At 34.9% G+C, this 16,886-nt stretch overlaps 2 protein-coding genes across 38 annotated transcripts in view; one reads left to right on the top strand and one right to left on the bottom strand.

Annotated features, from left to right (window-relative positions):
- LOC118266750 (protein phosphatase 1 regulatory subunit 12B) overlaps positions 1-8,490 on the top strand; it is a 90,814-nt gene extending 82,324 nt beyond the window's left edge. For 31 of the 37 annotated variants that reach the window (XM_035580277.2, XM_050703958.1, XM_050703961.1 and 28 more), the window contains 4 exons: positions 526-681; positions 1,971-2,054; positions 2,284-2,382; positions 5,414-8,490. In XM_035580277.2, the coding sequence (XP_035436170.1) occupies positions 526-681; positions 1,971-2,054; positions 2,284-2,382 (339 nt within the window). In that variant the 3' untranslated portion in view covers positions 5,414-8,490. The remainder of the gene's footprint in view (positions 1-525; positions 682-1,970; positions 2,055-2,283; positions 2,383-5,413) is intronic. The other 6 variants (XM_050703982.1, XM_050703966.1, XM_035580285.2 and 3 more) reach the window with 1 other exon arrangement.
- A 4,678-nt stretch (positions 8,491-13,168) lies between these two features.
- The window catches only part of LOC118262555 (sushi, von Willebrand factor type A, EGF and pentraxin domain-containing protein 1), a 116,152-nt gene continuing 112,434 nt past the window's right edge, over positions 13,169-16,886 (bottom strand). The window contains exons 12-18 of the mRNA XM_050703949.1: positions 16,700-16,873; positions 16,377-16,556; positions 15,939-16,175; positions 15,614-15,793; positions 15,311-15,496; positions 14,937-15,225; positions 13,169-14,859 (exon numbers count right to left, since the gene is read on the bottom strand). Of these exons, the coding sequence (XP_050559906.1) occupies positions 14,583-14,859; positions 14,937-15,225; positions 15,311-15,496; positions 15,614-15,793; positions 15,939-16,175; positions 16,377-16,556; positions 16,700-16,873 (1,523 nt within the window). The 3' untranslated portion in view covers positions 13,169-14,582. The remainder of the gene's footprint in view (positions 14,860-14,936; positions 15,226-15,310; positions 15,497-15,613; positions 15,794-15,938; positions 16,176-16,376; positions 16,557-16,699; positions 16,874-16,886) is intronic.

Raw genomic sequence — 16,886 nt, 5'->3', positions numbered from 1 at the left:
TCGGTGTATGTATGGGTAAATATTGCTGATTTGCTAACGAAACTTGGGAGCTGCAACAGACTCTGAATGCATTGTTGAGAATTCAACAAAGATCGAGTCGGTTTATGAAAAATAATGACCTTGCTAGACTGAAAGAAGAGAAGATGATTGGTTGAAACGAAGGAAGTGTGTTAGGATGTTGTTTATTAGCATCCCATATTATGAGCTAGAAACTAAAACGAAAAATAATTTTATCACCTTATAAGGTAAAAGAAAAAAATAATCGAATAGAAACGAAACACCACTACAGATCGTTTCATCATCAGTGTAAAAACTTTATGCTAAACCAGGTTATCTGTAGTCTGGTCGCAATTTTAGGACATATGTAGTACAATACCATTCTAATGGGAATTGACAAAGCACCTATATATAATATTAAATCATGGCCTACATTGCGAGATTAGTGTTATTTTTCGAAAGATCGAAACTCTCCTTCAAATCGGCCGTGACCAATGTACTTATGTTGTTCTACGTATATCATTCCAGTCTGGCAGCGAACGCACTGAGGAGAGCGAGGACAAGGACTACAAGGCGCTGTACGAGGCGTCTCAGAGCGAAGTGCGTCGCTTGCGCGCCCTGCTCGCCACCTCCGAGCAACAGTTGCGCGAGGCTCGCGGGACTATCACGAGGCTCACTCAAGTGGTACGCATTACTTTAGGATACGTGTGTGTGTAGTTTGGTACCTGTGTGACCCATATATCGATTGTCATTAATATTAATGTGCTATGTGTAGTTAGATCTAAGTATGCTGTATAGCCGTATCTTCGTAGCTAACCAGACCTAAACAGAAAATAATGCGTAGTGTATTGTTTTCGTCTCCATTTAGATTATCCTTAACCATTAACTGCTGATATTCTTTGCTTCCTTTCTTGTGTCAATGGTCCTATTGGCATTGATATGACGTCAGAATTTCAGTTCAGCAACTGCCATTTTACAAGTAGTGTGAAATACACTCGAGAACAATGTAAAAATTTAAAAAAATGTTACCGAAACTCGAAAGTATTTAGTTTGTATACTCCAATAGCGCGAGTTGTGTAATAACCGACTCTTAACTCAATGTGTAAGGCTAAATAATATTAAATTGTGAGTATTTACTTATGCAACGTTGAAAAAAATGGCCCACATTTGTATATTTTTGCCTGTGCAAATGTTAAACTTGTTTATTCTGTGTGCAATTTATTTATATGATGTACTATTTTTAGCGTCTACCGAAACATTCGGCTCGTTTATTTTTTATTGTTTAAGTATACCCAAATTGACGCGTTACGCATTCAAAGAGCTTAGTTTTGATGTTTTGTTACTGGTTTTTAGGACAGATAGATATAAAGAATAAGAAAAGACGCTCTTTAGTTATCTAATAGGTATAATATTAATAAATTCTTATAGTATTTAATGTGCTTTTAAAATTAATACATAGTAATAATGGTAGTAATAAAAGTTTTTTTTGGAAATGTATGTGACAATAAGTACTATATACCGAAGTCACAAACTATTCTCCATTGTCTATGTCCTCAATAAAGTGGCCACAATAATTGACACATAAATCTATTAATATTACATACGCGAGTCTCACCTTCACCGTGACTACGTGTTTTTCGTAACGTTTCGTAATTAGCTCGAGTCCGAGTCGACTATTTCCAATGTTTTGACTAATTCCCGCCTACAGCACAACACTAATTATTTGCATAGACAGCTGACAGATTGGCGCGAGCTACCAACCTTAGTATTTTATATTTATGCCCGCATATGCTACACTTGCATAGCGAAATTTCGTGTTCATCTTTATTTGCTTGGCGACTCTTCTTATTTGGCGTACTTGATTTATATTTTGTTCTAATTTGTAATTTATAAAAGCGATTTCTCCTCAGTACATTATTCTAAAATGTTTCAACTGAACAGCGGTGGAAAATTATGTTTCTCTTTATTTACAGAACCAAAATTCATTGTCTGAAATCGAAAAACGAGAAAAGAGGGCCATGGAGAGGAAATTATCAGAAATGGAGGAAGAATTAAAGGTAACTTTCTTAACTAGTACGTTACTATGTACCTATATATACGTGAGCAGTCTCGTAGCGGACACACACACAACACATTATATATATCTGCAAGCATCATTTGATACAAGATCTAGTGTAACCGTCAGCTTGACATGTTTGGATCTAAACCAATATGGCGGACATCAAGATGGCATCTGCCGCCAAGAGAGATAATAATAAAATTGACATGTTGGTGTTCGTTTTATAGCAATTGCAAAAACTAAAAGCCGAGAACGAAAGGCTGAGGGCTGAGAATCGTGCCCTTACGCGGGTCGTGAGCAAATTGACCAACTCTGCCGCCAAATAGGTAAATGTGTATATTAATTGAGCGTGCAGCTCAGCGACACCGTGCGGCTTGCGCCGGAACTAAACCGATGTCGCTCTCGCTTATACGTTGAAGTTCACATTTTCTCACACACAAACACTGTTGATATTTTGCTAGGCTATCTCACACCCTCGTTTTACCACCGCCAGCTGACCAGCGGCAGCGCATGAACTTGATCGATATAATATGTGACAAGCGATTTATATAATATACAAACGCTTTGGCACGCTTTTTAACGTTTTATTCAGGTAAAATGAGAACGTGTTTGATCTAACTTGTATATGAGTGACATTTTCTTTTGTTTACGTTTCACGTAATGTTTGGCTTTTTAACTAAACGTGCATATCCAAAAGTGGTATGCTGGCAAATAAATTATTTGTACTTATACATGAATATAGAGTATTGTTTTCGAAACATTTAAGGTTTTTTACGTTTGGCGCATCAATAATTCCATCCATTTATTTTAAAAAATGGAAATAAACTTAAACAAATAAATTTCAGTTTATTTCCAACTATATTATAATAACATATTGCTTTAATGGTAACTCCGAAAAGTTTCAAAACATAAAGAACTTAACATGTCCATGTAGCACTAGCAACAAGCAGCTTACCCTCGGTCTGGACTGATGAAGCAAATAAAATCAGCATCATGAAACACATGGCTTTATTATACTATCGAATTGTGATCGTCTTCAAAGTGGAGCGTGGAACGGCTGTAGCCAATGTGTCGCAAACACGCTACGCTAGCGAAGTGAATTCGTTGCACACGTGTAAGAAAATTTACTATGCACAAGACAACGTAATTGCCATGCGTTAGAAACGACTTCGCTGCGCAGCCGCGGCGTGTTTGTTCGTATACGTCACGCAACGAATACGTTTCGTACCCGTTCCGCTTTGAAGACACGCGCATTCCACTAAGGTTCCATAGTCATCGAATAAATTCATCAGAAAACACCACTTACAAACAAAGCGTGTGAGCGAGACGACAGTATAGCGAGAGCACAGTCGCGCAGCGTCGCAGTATTTGTCGAGCCCCATCCCACGATGATTAACAGTGTGTTATGGCGAGCATGCTTTGGTACATGTCTAACTTGCGTGCCGGACTTAGCGCGTGTATTGTGTCCATGTATACTTTTGACGTATCCGAAGCGTACACGCAACGTTAACGGACAGACAGACGATTTACCAATATCATATATACTATAGTATAAGTAATAAGGTAATATTAATATTTCAAATAATGTAATAAACTTTATTTCTCAATAAATACATTTTTGTAATAATCATAATTAGTAAATTATATAATAGTGGAATTTGATAATATCTCTCCAAGTGATATTATGTAATTTGAAACCACATTATTATAGTCAATTTACCCAAACTCTTTATTTTTTCGAAACTTAGTAGTTTACGAGCTTAATTCATAAACGTAATAATTTGTAAAGGCACTTATGTTTGCAACATCACGTTTCAAATGTACGTTGTCGTTCTGTGTGCGTGTCGTTTGCGTCTGGGGTGCGTGACGCATGCATAATTGCACGCGCCTTCATTGTGTTTTATCAGAGGTACCTATTAGAGTAGTCAAACGTTTGATAAGTTAGTTTAGAGATGTAGCCGTGATAATATGAGTTTTCTACTGAGTTATATTATGAGTAGTTCTACTGAGACGCTATTCAACTTTTTGAGGGTCTCCTTGAGATGTATTGACGAATGGCGACCATTATTCTTCCATCATAGCAGACCGGTCAGATTCGCTTATGTAGTGGTATTTTGACACTAACACAAAATAGGTAACTTTTGTCACAGATCAATTTTACTCTATTGAGATGTAAGTATACATTTTCTAATTCTTTAGAAGTCTGAATTAAACACAATGTCTTAAGAATTGAATAGCGTGTATTGCATGATTTCTGATGCGGAACGCACAATAATATCTTCATACAACATGTAGAATACCGATACAAAAAGTGCAGTGATACCACACTTATTACCATAGGATGATTTATAAAAAGGGTATACTTTCTGCCACCAACACTGAAATTCTGTCAAAGTCGATGTCACAGAATTATTGTACGTTTGTATTAACAGCCCCATATTAGACCCTGTCTTTTTTTTAATTGTACCAGGCTATCATAAGTAGGTGCGATATGACATTAAGCTACTACAAAGATTTGATTACATAAGATGTGAACGACCCTAACATCCACATCGTTTGTGCGCTTGTAAATATGTGATATAGCTTTTATATTATTGAATGTCATTAAGGTTTATGTTTAAAGTCCCGCAAGGAGTAAAAATTAGCACCTATTGTTTTCCAAGCAACGTCATCAAAAGCCAAAAGAACTGATCGATTTCTTTTGATAAAATTTCATTCAGAATTTTATCAATTGCAAAATGACTGTATCTAAAATTTCTACTCCTTATAATGATATTATGGGTTTTTAATTATTTTGGATTTAACTCTCACACGGGATTTCAAGCGTATTTTGTGAATACATAATTGAATTTGTATATTTTTGTACCTGTCAAAATATGTGTGTACATGCGATGCGTAACGGCAAAGATGATAAAAATTACGTGAAAAATCAATGAATTCAATTTTAAGTTTAATGTATGTCTCTGTACGTATCGCCTGTACCATGTTATACAAGAGTTTTCTGACTCCTGTTCCTAAAAGAAATACATTATTTGTATGTTTCCAAAATTGTGACTAAAGTATTCTGCCGGCTACAGATCAGCGGTCGCTCCCGATGTTTGCTCCGTTTATGTCATTGTACCATATTATTGATTTGATGTGAAAACCCATGTTGTACCTATGTTGTTTCTTCACCTGTCTGTTTGTCAATGATGTCTGCGTGTTCTAGCAAGAAAATATGAAGCTTAAATTAGTATTTTGTATCTCCATAAACAAACACGTATGAAACTTAGTCGAATGAACACTCAGACATTATTAATTGATTACATGCCACTATTGTTGAACGTCATATTAATAAATAATTTATAAAATTTCCAGTATCAACAAACGCTCCAAGCTGAAAACCAGCGGCTGAAGGACGAGAACGGAGCCCTAATCCGGGTGATCAGCAAACTGTCCAAGTGAACGGCACCTCGCGTCTCTCCTACGATCACATAGTATAGCACGCCAGGTTATGATCGGCAACATGTCTCTGGCTGACGCGCTCTTTAGTCTGTTATTTCAAAGGTTTATCCATATGTATTACGTGTTATTTATTCAATGTTGATAGGCACTTGAACTAAAAACTGTTAGTTATCTTATATTTGGGAATATTTAACTGAACAACACCCAAGTAATCCGATACGAATGTTTATAGTCGATCCGCCAAACTGTTTTGATGCTATCTAAACCTATATTTACGAATTTAAGTTATTTAAAAATTGATATGAAATGATATAATATTCATTATTCATATAGAATATACAGCCAGTATAAATTATTAATGATCTTATTGCCATTTAATTTAATGTTATTACTTAATGATTAAAACTGTTGGCAGACACTAAGTATTTATAATAACGGATTATCGAGCTATAGAATCACATACAGACAACAATGACTGCAGTACAAAATCTGTATATTATGCTTTTATGTTTTATAGCAGTCCATACTGTTTATTTTGTCATTCTGTAGTGTACTTTACATTTATATATGTATTTGAAATATTATTGTTCCTGATGTTAAGTTTGTCTACCGTTCTATTATTGAGTATATTGACTTTGAGATTCCACAAAAATCGTTGTATAATCGTTGTTACTGTTTAAAAATAAAATCGTGAAGTTACATTTTCAAATAATCAGTGGTAATACAACCTCTAAGCATAAATATTCAGACGTAAATATTATTAGAGTATTTTTTTATAGATCCGCGTCGTTCGCACAACGAATTTGCTTTGATATACGGTGGCAACCGTTATATTTAGACTGAAAATGATGACAGTATTGCCGGTACTAAAAACTTACACTCATGTATAACTTTTGTGAATGATTTCGTGTTTTTTGTCTTTTTGAGAGAAAATAACTTAAATTACCGAAGATGAGGAATTGTTTTATAAAAAACAATGTACAAGGACATTGGTTGTAGTAAATATTATTTATAAAAGCCATGAAATATGGTCAAGGCAAACATTGTAGTTTTAATAATTATACACAGTAACCAATATCACTGAACACAAGTTTAAATCACGTCTAAAATTAGTCTTCATAAGACATTCTTATGAAACAACTCGTGACCGTGTGGTTTAGACATAAATCAGTTCCATTTCTATTAAAACAAGAAATCACTCACTTTAAAATACATCTGTTCTAATGAATATTTATTGTTTAAGACTTTTTTTGACATAATAACGGAAATTTCCCTATCACACGATTTGTTTCGTTATTTACTGTTATTTATTTCCGTTTAGATTTTATTGAATAAGGGTTGACAGATTTGTGTGGAAAATTAATTGAATACCTTCTATTTGAAGTACTCGAGGAACCAAGCAAAGAAATTTTACCAGTTGACTTGAATGTATGATTTAATATTTATATATGTACAATGTACACAGTTTCGCCCAAGTCGTCAACCTGCATTACTCCACATTCAGATTGCCTTAGTTTAATTGTCGTGATGTGTGTTGTGTTGAGTTTGTGACTATAACGCACCTTTTCGATTTTGTGTTGAGAAAGTATTATGTACTTATCGAACGTCAATAGTTAGTGACGTCACAGGGCCATCAGTATCAGGGCGCATGGATTGTGTTTTCGTGTAATGTTTCTTTTTCATAGCGTTTCTTAAAACGCTAAAGCTTTATTGATTTGTTTTACATAATGATCGCGACCAATCATGGTATACAAGTAATTTTAATAGATGCATGGATTTTATTTCAGTAGCAGCTATCAAAATGAGATGTTATGTATATTACCACGTTTCTCGAGGTGTATTTCTTGTCGATAACTTTTGACATATTCCTACATAAGTGTAAAGTAGATAAGTTTTACTACGATTTTTTTTGTAGAGGGCCTGATTCACCCGACTTAAATGTTATATAAAGCTATGTATGTCGTTTAGATATTATTTAATAATATATATCTCATCGAAATATACTTCTAAATAGTTAAAAATAAATAAATATCTTCGCGACATATGTATCTCGAATTTCTAATATATTAATGTATAGATTTTTTTCTAGGCAATAGTCTATAGCCGATTGGATTGATTTGTGATATATCGATTTTGTACGACAATCATAGAAACGTTTTTGTATTAGCGAAATAGACTGTTGAATATCTGTAAAGTATGAATTGATCGGGGCCATAAAGTGAATGTTCTGCCTCTAATGTATGAGGCCTAGTCCCTTTATGGACCAGAAACATATAATTATTTAATGACTAGTGTACACCTTGTCATTAATGAGACTTTCTCAAATACCCGGGTCTGATATAATAACTTGCCACTGCAGGCCACGGACTCGAGCAGTAGCATTGTATAGCGGCCTATGTATGTTATAAACATTTAACTTTGTGTCATTATCGGGTCCATGGGTCTCTAGAGGCATAAAAATGCTAGTCTAAATTAACGGCGACGCGAGTCCCGCGTGTGAAGCGGTCCAGACGGCCACCTACATAAATCTTTGCCATGTTCCCAGCACTTGTTTGTAATGAGTTAGTACTGTTAACAGTTATTATATTATTGAGGCTTTCGCATCCAGTCAAACATGTCGGTTGTGCAGTTCACCTCCTATTTGTTTGGCAACAAATACGTAACTAAGTTTGAAAGACCTCGTGTATTAATGTAGCTGTTTATTATATCTCAGTTTTTGCCGAGCTGTCATAAAATTAACGTTAATTACTATTAATAAAAACGTTTATGTAAGCTTGTTGAAAATAATGTCGTGAATATTGAGAAATATTTAAATGGGACATAAGAGTTTGTTAAAGTGGTAAATGATATTCGTAAATATTATAATATTCTGTATAAAATTTGTAAACCAACATTTTCATTTTAACTTAGTGCTCCTGAAAATTTTTGTTCGTTCAATAAAGTTTTTATTTATTTGAAGAGAAAGTTAAAATAAACAGTTTATCATTTTATTTTTGTTTTGTTTTTGTTTTATCCTTCTTTTGGTTTTACTTCCAAGATCCAGTGGGGAACACATTTTTCGTAAGAAGGCTGTTACGAAAAATGTGTTTCATTTTATGTTTTTTTGGAAGTTTACTTCCTCATTGCTTTGAACTGGGAGTACAAGACTACAGTTAATTTAATATTTTTTCTTTATTTATTTTTATTATTTACTATTTTCTAGGATCACGTCCCTCCACACCAAATTCTCAACTAATTGATTGTTCAGGTCCAAAAATTGTATAATTACGATAACTTCCCTGAATGACTGACGTGTGCCTTTGTTCATTAAATTAAGTTGAATATAAACGAAATGTGGGGTTTTTAGCCCTGATGCTGCCCCTATTACTTTATCTAAGACCCCGAAGTAATTAAAATGGACATCGTATTGAAAAATAACACGAATCCAAAATAAAACAAACATACCATTAAAATGACTCTTGTTGAAAATGTAACACGAATATAATATATCTATCTAAAATTCAATGAAACAAAAATTAAATAAATATATTGAATTACCTTATGGCCGGAATAAAGGATATGTATAAGTAGGTATTAATAAATACTTAGGTAGGTACTGTTGGTCTGTAGGTGTTCAGTATCATAATTATATTCCAATTGCATTTACACATTGAATTGATAAGGTGAAATACTATTACATCTTCTTAATAAAAACAATGTTAGTACTTTATCTAAAAGAACATTTGTGGAGATATCAAAAACTTTGAATTATTAGTAACTAGATAATTTTGAGGGTTTTGTACCCAAAAGTTGAATAGACGATTTCCCATGAACCGTGAGTTGTAATATAGATCAAATTTTCAATGATGATGGAGAAGAATTTCTAAAAACTTGAGCGACATACTTGATATTTTATGTATAGTATAGTACGGAACCCGTCGTACGCGAGTCAATTTGCGACTTTTCAATTTTTTTCAGTTGAAATATTTATTTCATCTAGATATTGTAGGGACTTGATAAATAAACTGCCTTAAGACAGGTGGCTTAAAGTCCTTTTTTCATTAGATAGGACGCTTATCATAGTAGAATTTCTCATGTAAATATGGAATGACAATACTTGAAATTGCCGTCCTGACGGTTTGGTAAGGAATATGTCGTTAACTTGTGTGAGTTTTAATGAAATGCATTGAGGCTTGTCATGTGTAGGTATATAACATAATATATTTGTTAAGAATTCGCTTTTACTGTTGTTTTTAGTAAAATTTTGACAAGAAAGTCATACTCATGAAAAATATACAGCGTGTAACAAAATACTCATATACATCAAGAAGCACTGAAGAATACAGGTTGAATAGAATCTCTACACAAAGTTTCAGCTTAAAATATGTTTAAAAAAAATTGGTAGGTGTCAAATACTTGGTGTCGTGTGGTTCTTGTGGTTTTTATACATAAATCATACAAACGTGTCACAACACTACAGGGATCTGATCGCCTAGTACCTACCTATCTACCAAATTTGAATACGCATGAAAAATTAAAAAAAAAATTGGAAAAATTCTTTATTTTGTTCCATGAAAACATGATTTTAAAAAACCCTTCCCGTATCGTTTGTTATGTCATCTAGAAACCGTGCACTTGATACCCCCTTTTGTTACACCGTGTTTATAGTCAAGTAAGGTAGCATATAATATTCCACTGCTCTAGTGCTACCAAATCCCTCGTTGGGTATTAATGGAATACTGTTTAGCATTTAATTTACCTGATGAGAAATCAAATAGAAAGATGACTGAATACCATAACCCTTTTTTTATTAATAAAAAGGTGGTATTATGACTATGATGACAGACACACCCGGATTTACAAAACAATACTCATGGAAAAGACAATAAAAATTATGGGGTAATTATAATATTACATTGATTTAGGTAAGTGATGCATGCTGTGAAGGAGATAAAGCTTAGGGTGAAAGCATTGGGAGATACTAACTTATATCAATTGATTGCCCCAAACTGACACTTATGACCGAAAAACTAACGTGATTACGTAAATGAAATGTTTTATCAAATAATACTGGATTTAAATGTGTCCAATAACTTGTGTGTACTATGACGATGAATTGTTATTATAACAAGGATATATTCTTTGTGGGTAGTTAATGTGTTATTGCAAAGATTTTTGTGCTTAAAAACTGCGTTAGGCGTTCTTAAAGCTGCATATTAAATTATATGCGATTGAAAATTTAACTGGATACTTTAATAAAAAAATACGTGTGATTATAAAAATTACTTTGTAAAAAATTCGCTTCTTTTTAATTGGAACAATCCACATCTGACAATAAAAATATGCTAAGCCTATCATCCTACTTCTTGAAACCTTCTACTGGTTTCTTTATCCTGGTACATACCTACTTTTATATCGAAACACAAGATGGTCCTATTCCTATTTTCGTTGAAAATGTTAATAATAATTCAAGTTAATATGTGAGCTGTCTGTTTGCCAACTTTAGGTTAGGCGAAATATTGTTAGAAATGTACTTATTAAAATAATATTATGTATCTATTATATTAGAATAAATATATTAGATGTTATGCATATCAATCACTGACAATTGTAGTGTCCGAATGGATTTGTTCTCATAAATAACTGTAGTTTCCGATATTTAACACAATAATCTGAATGTTTTATATAGAAGATACGCACCAATGATGTTCTCCGGTATTAAAAAATACGTAAACTTATAATAGAGATTCTTAACTGAATTGTCTTCCCTTTTGGCTTTTGACTAATTCGTTTCTCAAGAACCAAATTCAAATCCTATATTTAGTCATAATTCTTTATAGATAGACTGTCTCTAATAGATATTTTTAGATACATATTTATCATTGATATGAGGTTTTTAAATTTGTACTCTGAGTGTCTTCTCGATTTTTCGATATTTCATTGTCCACCGTTTGTGTACCTACCTAGCCATAACGATATATGAAAAATATAATAATAGTATTAGGTAATTGATCCACAAAATGTTAAGCCGTGTTCTAATCTGTATTCAATATAATTGTCTTGTTAAATAATAAAAATACTATATTTTGAAAGTAGTACACGTAGGCACCTACTCCACTATTGTAGGGCTCTCAACAGCCTGAAATGGGCTCCTAAAATGAAATGGAAATTACTGTCTGCCGAGTTTATGTGTCGAATTATATAGGTATGCAGTTTCGGGATCCCTCAATAGAAAATATGTGTGTATTTTGATAATAAATAAAAAAAATACCTAATATGAATGTTACAGATATTGAGCATGCCACTATTTATTACAATATATTCACTCCTCGGAGATACATACTTACCTAATGTTACTGCAATATTGATGTTGTACTGATACCAACTCTGTGTTTGTCAATTTCCACTTCTATCTTTGAGTTAGTCGTGTCTCGCCCCAGTTTCATATCACATGAAGCACTTGACACGCACCTACAATGAAAGTGAACACCTGAGACTATCACAATAATTGATCGTCTGTCTAATTCATTTAACTTTTGACTACAGTATTGGGCTTCATTGCGACGATTACTGAGTAAAATAATAATATCACTATGTATAAATTGTTTACTTACATGATTAGCATTATTTTTAAGTACGACGTAGCACTGTAGCAGGATTCATGTGCTTTTACGGTCAATGTGAGAGAAGCCAGCAACATCGGTGTTCGAAGGTGCTCGTAGCATGGTAACATAAAGAGCTCGTCAAACAATATATTTAGCTCGATTACAAAATCTTATTTACACTGTTATTTAAATTTATTTTATAAGTACGTAGGTATGTTGTATTTGACATGGGCCATCGATCCTATAAGCTGTTTATTTAAAAAAACAGGTTCATGAGTGTATCATTAGGTAATCGTCGTAGATAATCAATCTGTTATCCCTTATAAATATTTATATTTGATATTTGTAAATAACCACTGTACCTACTGTATAAATATTATAATATAATATGTATATTATATGTATATGAACTTATCTATTATGTTATTTATAGAGCTATCGTTGTCTTCTCGATGTCTTGTCAATTTTATACAAATAAAGGAGTTGGTGAAATATTTTGGGAGTTTTATTTTTATATTCATAGCAATATTACTAAGGCCTCAAGAAATATCCTTATGGCGCATTTACATTAGCCGGTTAGACCGTATTCGGCTGCAGGCCGTATTCGGTCACCAACTAATATAAACAGGTATTCGTTTGGCGGTATTAATTCGGTTTCTGTAAAACCGAATGCGGCCGCCGCCTTCGGTAACCGACCTACGACCGACCTAATGTAAACGCGCCATTATTGACCAACACACTTGTGCTAATGTGTATCATAAAATAGTCGTAGAAAAGTTCTTTCAAATGAGGAAGCTTCGATGCTCTCTCCATATTCACTCTGGTGGACTAATCAAAAAAATATCTTGTGATTGTGTGTGATTTTCAGATATTGCATGATTAGAAATCTGTAGGCACCACAACGACAATGCCAGCTCTAAGCAACAGCTAAGAAATAAGCAGCTGGCAGTGGCATTTGTAATGTTTGAGATTTTATTTGTTTGCCCAATCCTGGACAACGTCACCCTGACTCCATCCAGTACTACTACAGGTACACAACTAGCAAACTAGGAATTTATTGAATACTATAAATGAATAACACATACACATTCAGAACATTTATTTAACGAATCCGTCTAAATTATAATTATTGTACATATAAAATATAACAAAAATATTACTGTATAATCTGATGAACACTTAATATTTAATCACATACTTTATTATGTCCTTATTTCTTGTTCTTAGAAGAATATTATTTTTATACGCCATGGCATTGGCAGGAGCTGCTGGTAGGCCGAGATGAGTTTAGCGATAATCAGGAGAAGCGATGTCGAGATTATTCAAGGAAAACATTTCTTAGTCGAGGCCTATATGTTCCGACTATGTTCTATAATATTGACAGATTAATTCCATTCATAAAACCAGTTATATTAGTATTGATAAGAGTATACATTTAACAAGAGAGAGTTACTATCATAGTCTTTCTAATTAGTTAAAATAGGTACACATATAATTTATAGGTCCTTTGTCCTAGGTAGTTCAATTCATTTACAGTCTACGTCGGTTATAGATGGAATGATACAATTAACTCCTTGTAGACGTCTCAGGTAGGTCTAGATTTTACAGGAATTGGTTTTCTAATATTTTAATATTAATTCTAACTTAAATAATAATATTTACAAAACAATATGTAAAAGAAAATATAAAGCAGTATATAATAGGCACGTGTCAGGTTAGTACTCCACCATTATCCCTAAATAATTCCAAATTTATAGTATAAAGGTATCCCGATAAAGAAATTACGTAATTCAAAAGGAACGATAAGAATATAAACTAAATAATATTCCTTAAATTTAAACATGTTTATAAAAGCATTATTTTATTCGCAGAATTATTTTGGCATCAAATTATAATTGTTCGATAATATACAACAATAAATACATTTTTAATAACTAAATACATAAAGTATTTGTAATACTTTTTGTTCGTATTGTGAGTTATTGTAAAAAATTATGAACAAAAAGTACTTACACGAGATTTAAGACTGCAATTCAGATATGTGTAAGTTTCACAAATATGCACAGTACGAGTTTGTTGTACACATGCATAGAGTTGATTTGAAGAGACTAGAGCTTTTCTGGGTAAACAAAATATTTTTATTTAGGATACTATTAAATATTATATTCCGATCTGACGGTGGATAAGTTATGCATAAAATATATTATACATAGATACTTTTAACAATTGACAACGATAAATAAGAATTGCAGTCCTAAACATACCACACGAATCCAACACATTTACATCTTTGGTACAATACCTAGTAAGGGTTGGTGATCAACTAGCAAATGGGACTCATAACTAACCCTAAAACTATCGTATCGTTTGAACACTCGAGTCAATGGTAACCACTTTTAAGGGAAAATTTACAGGTAACATTTACACTGAGGAACACCAATTTAGCGTCGGATTTGGTTACCTAAAAGTCTTACGAGCCACTTGGAGTCAGTCAGCGGTCAGCGCACAGCGACTCCGTTGATCGTGACGACTGCGCTCGGGCCGGTCGGTTCGGGCTCGTACGCCGAGTCCGTGTCGCTTCGTCTCCCGTACGCAACGTTGTCGGCAATCCTTTCGCTGTACGGCGAGTCATACACGTTGTCAGAAACGTGGTCATAGATATGTCGTCCGTTCGTGTCATGGAGTGTTGCGTAGCTCATCACTGCAGCGTTTTGGTCTTCCTTACGCTCGGCCCCTTCGATGTTCTCCGTATTCTTCACTGGCGTGGCTTTTCGGCTGGAAAAAGACATCAGTTTCATTAGTAATAGTTTCAAAAGGAATCTTATATACAATTTTTAGGATCTTATACTTACAGCCTCAAATAAATGACTCCCAATAGCATGAGAAGGAAAAGCACCACGCCGCATCCTACTCCAACACTGAGCGGCAACGTGCCGTTCTCGGCGGCTTCGTTGCTGATAATCTCACAGCTGGGCTCTTCACCGGACCATTTACCGTCATCCATACACTTGCGGAGGAAGGGACCTACTCTCTGGAACTGGGGCAAGCAATGGTACTCGATGGAACTGCCGAACAATGTGGAGCTGTTTGAAATGATGATACGACCGTTCTCAATCGTGCCCGGTGATTTACAGTCGATTGCTGAAATTAAAGAAAGGAATAATATTACAAACCGGTTTTATAATCAGGGTTCTAAAATATAGATTTACAAATAATATCAACTTACGAATGCAGACAGGTGGAGCTCCACTCCACTGTCCCTTCGGTTTGCAGGTTCTGGTCTGGTTTCCTTGTAGCCCGTATCCTCGTTCACAGCGGTAATGAGCCTCCCCACCAATACTCAACGTCGACGTGGCCACTAGCAGACCTATGCTGCCCTTAATCTGGATTGATGGGTCCGTGCAAGTTATTTCTGAGGGAAAGAACGAAAAAGTGTTATTAACTTCTAGATTGCAAGTTGAAAAAATACTTATAAGAGATACAAATCTCTTCATGAGTAAACTACGATGTCAACAATAAGAACGCTTACCTTTGCATGCTGGTGGCTCTGAGCTCCACGTGCCGTTGTCTTGGCACAATCTTCGAGACACACCATCCAGTTGCCAATGTTCATTACACTCGTACAAAGCAGCTGCACCGTAATATGTTGCGTTTGTTGCTAGGGTCACTATTCCGTTCTGGATTGGACCAGGATTACCGCAGTCTACGTCTGGAATAGAAATGAAGAAGAATTAGAACTGGTACTCCTTGGATGAAGGTAATGGTTTTGTTTTAATAGTCTGCGTTCCGCAAATTTCAAATGATCTAAAACCTACGTTGACATTTAAAAAGATTTAAACTGCATCCCAACTTACATTGACATCTCGGTGTAACTCCACTCCACTGTCCATTGTCTTCACAGGTCGAGAGACTTTCACCCACCACCTTGTACCCTCGCTCACAGCGGTATTTCACGAGAGCTCCAATACGGTAGCTGTTCCCGACGCTGGTGGTGACAGCAGTCCTGATCAGAGTGCGTCCATGGTTGCGGTCGTTACCAGTCACTGACACGATACTGTTCTCTGGCACCACTGGATCCGAGCATCGGATTTCTGGAAACAATTTATGGATAAGTTATAACATCAATTACGTAGTGATAAAGTCATATAGCGGTAATTAATTGGCATTTACACGCCAAACCATTAGTGGTTATTCGCAGTTCACCTTTAGAAGGTCCTGTATCACTACTATACCCCTTTAGTGTGAATAATTGCTAGTTCCAATAGAAGATATTATTAATAAAAGCGGTTTACCTTCACATCTGGGAGAGGACTCGCTCCATCGGTAGTCTTCGGTGCAGATCCTTCGAACAGGTCCCACGAGTCTGTAGTTTGTAGTGCACGAGTATTGGATCACGCTGCCCAGGTGAGTAGTTCCGTTCAGTAGCTCAGCTGAACCGTTCGGAATGGGTGGAAGTTTCCCGCAGTCCACATCTGAAATGAAGTTCATTAAAATTATTTAAAGTGGGGACAAGGATCATTTTAGCTTTCTTTTTTAAGGATTTCCTCTATGTAGCTTGACTTTAAGTCTACGAAGAATTTTGGTAGAAGGTAAAAGGGTATGTACAGATACTTACATTCACATTTGGGTGATTCTCCCGACCATTCTCCATCTGTCTGGCACGTGAGACTGGACTCGCCGACCAGTTTGTGACCCTTCTCACAGTGGAAGTCGATGGTGGAGTGCACGTTGTAGTCGTACGCCTCAAACTCCCCACCAACGGGAGCCTCAGGTTCCGCACACGATATTACTGTGATGAAACA

This window comes from Spodoptera frugiperda, chromosome 25 (genome assembly GCF_023101765.2).
Source record: "Spodoptera frugiperda isolate SF20-4 chromosome 25, AGI-APGP_CSIRO_Sfru_2.0, whole genome shotgun sequence".
NCBI classification, from domain to species: Eukaryota; Metazoa; Arthropoda; class Insecta; order Lepidoptera; family Noctuidae; genus Spodoptera; species Spodoptera frugiperda.
This window is presented reverse-complemented; position numbering and strand designations above follow the sequence as displayed.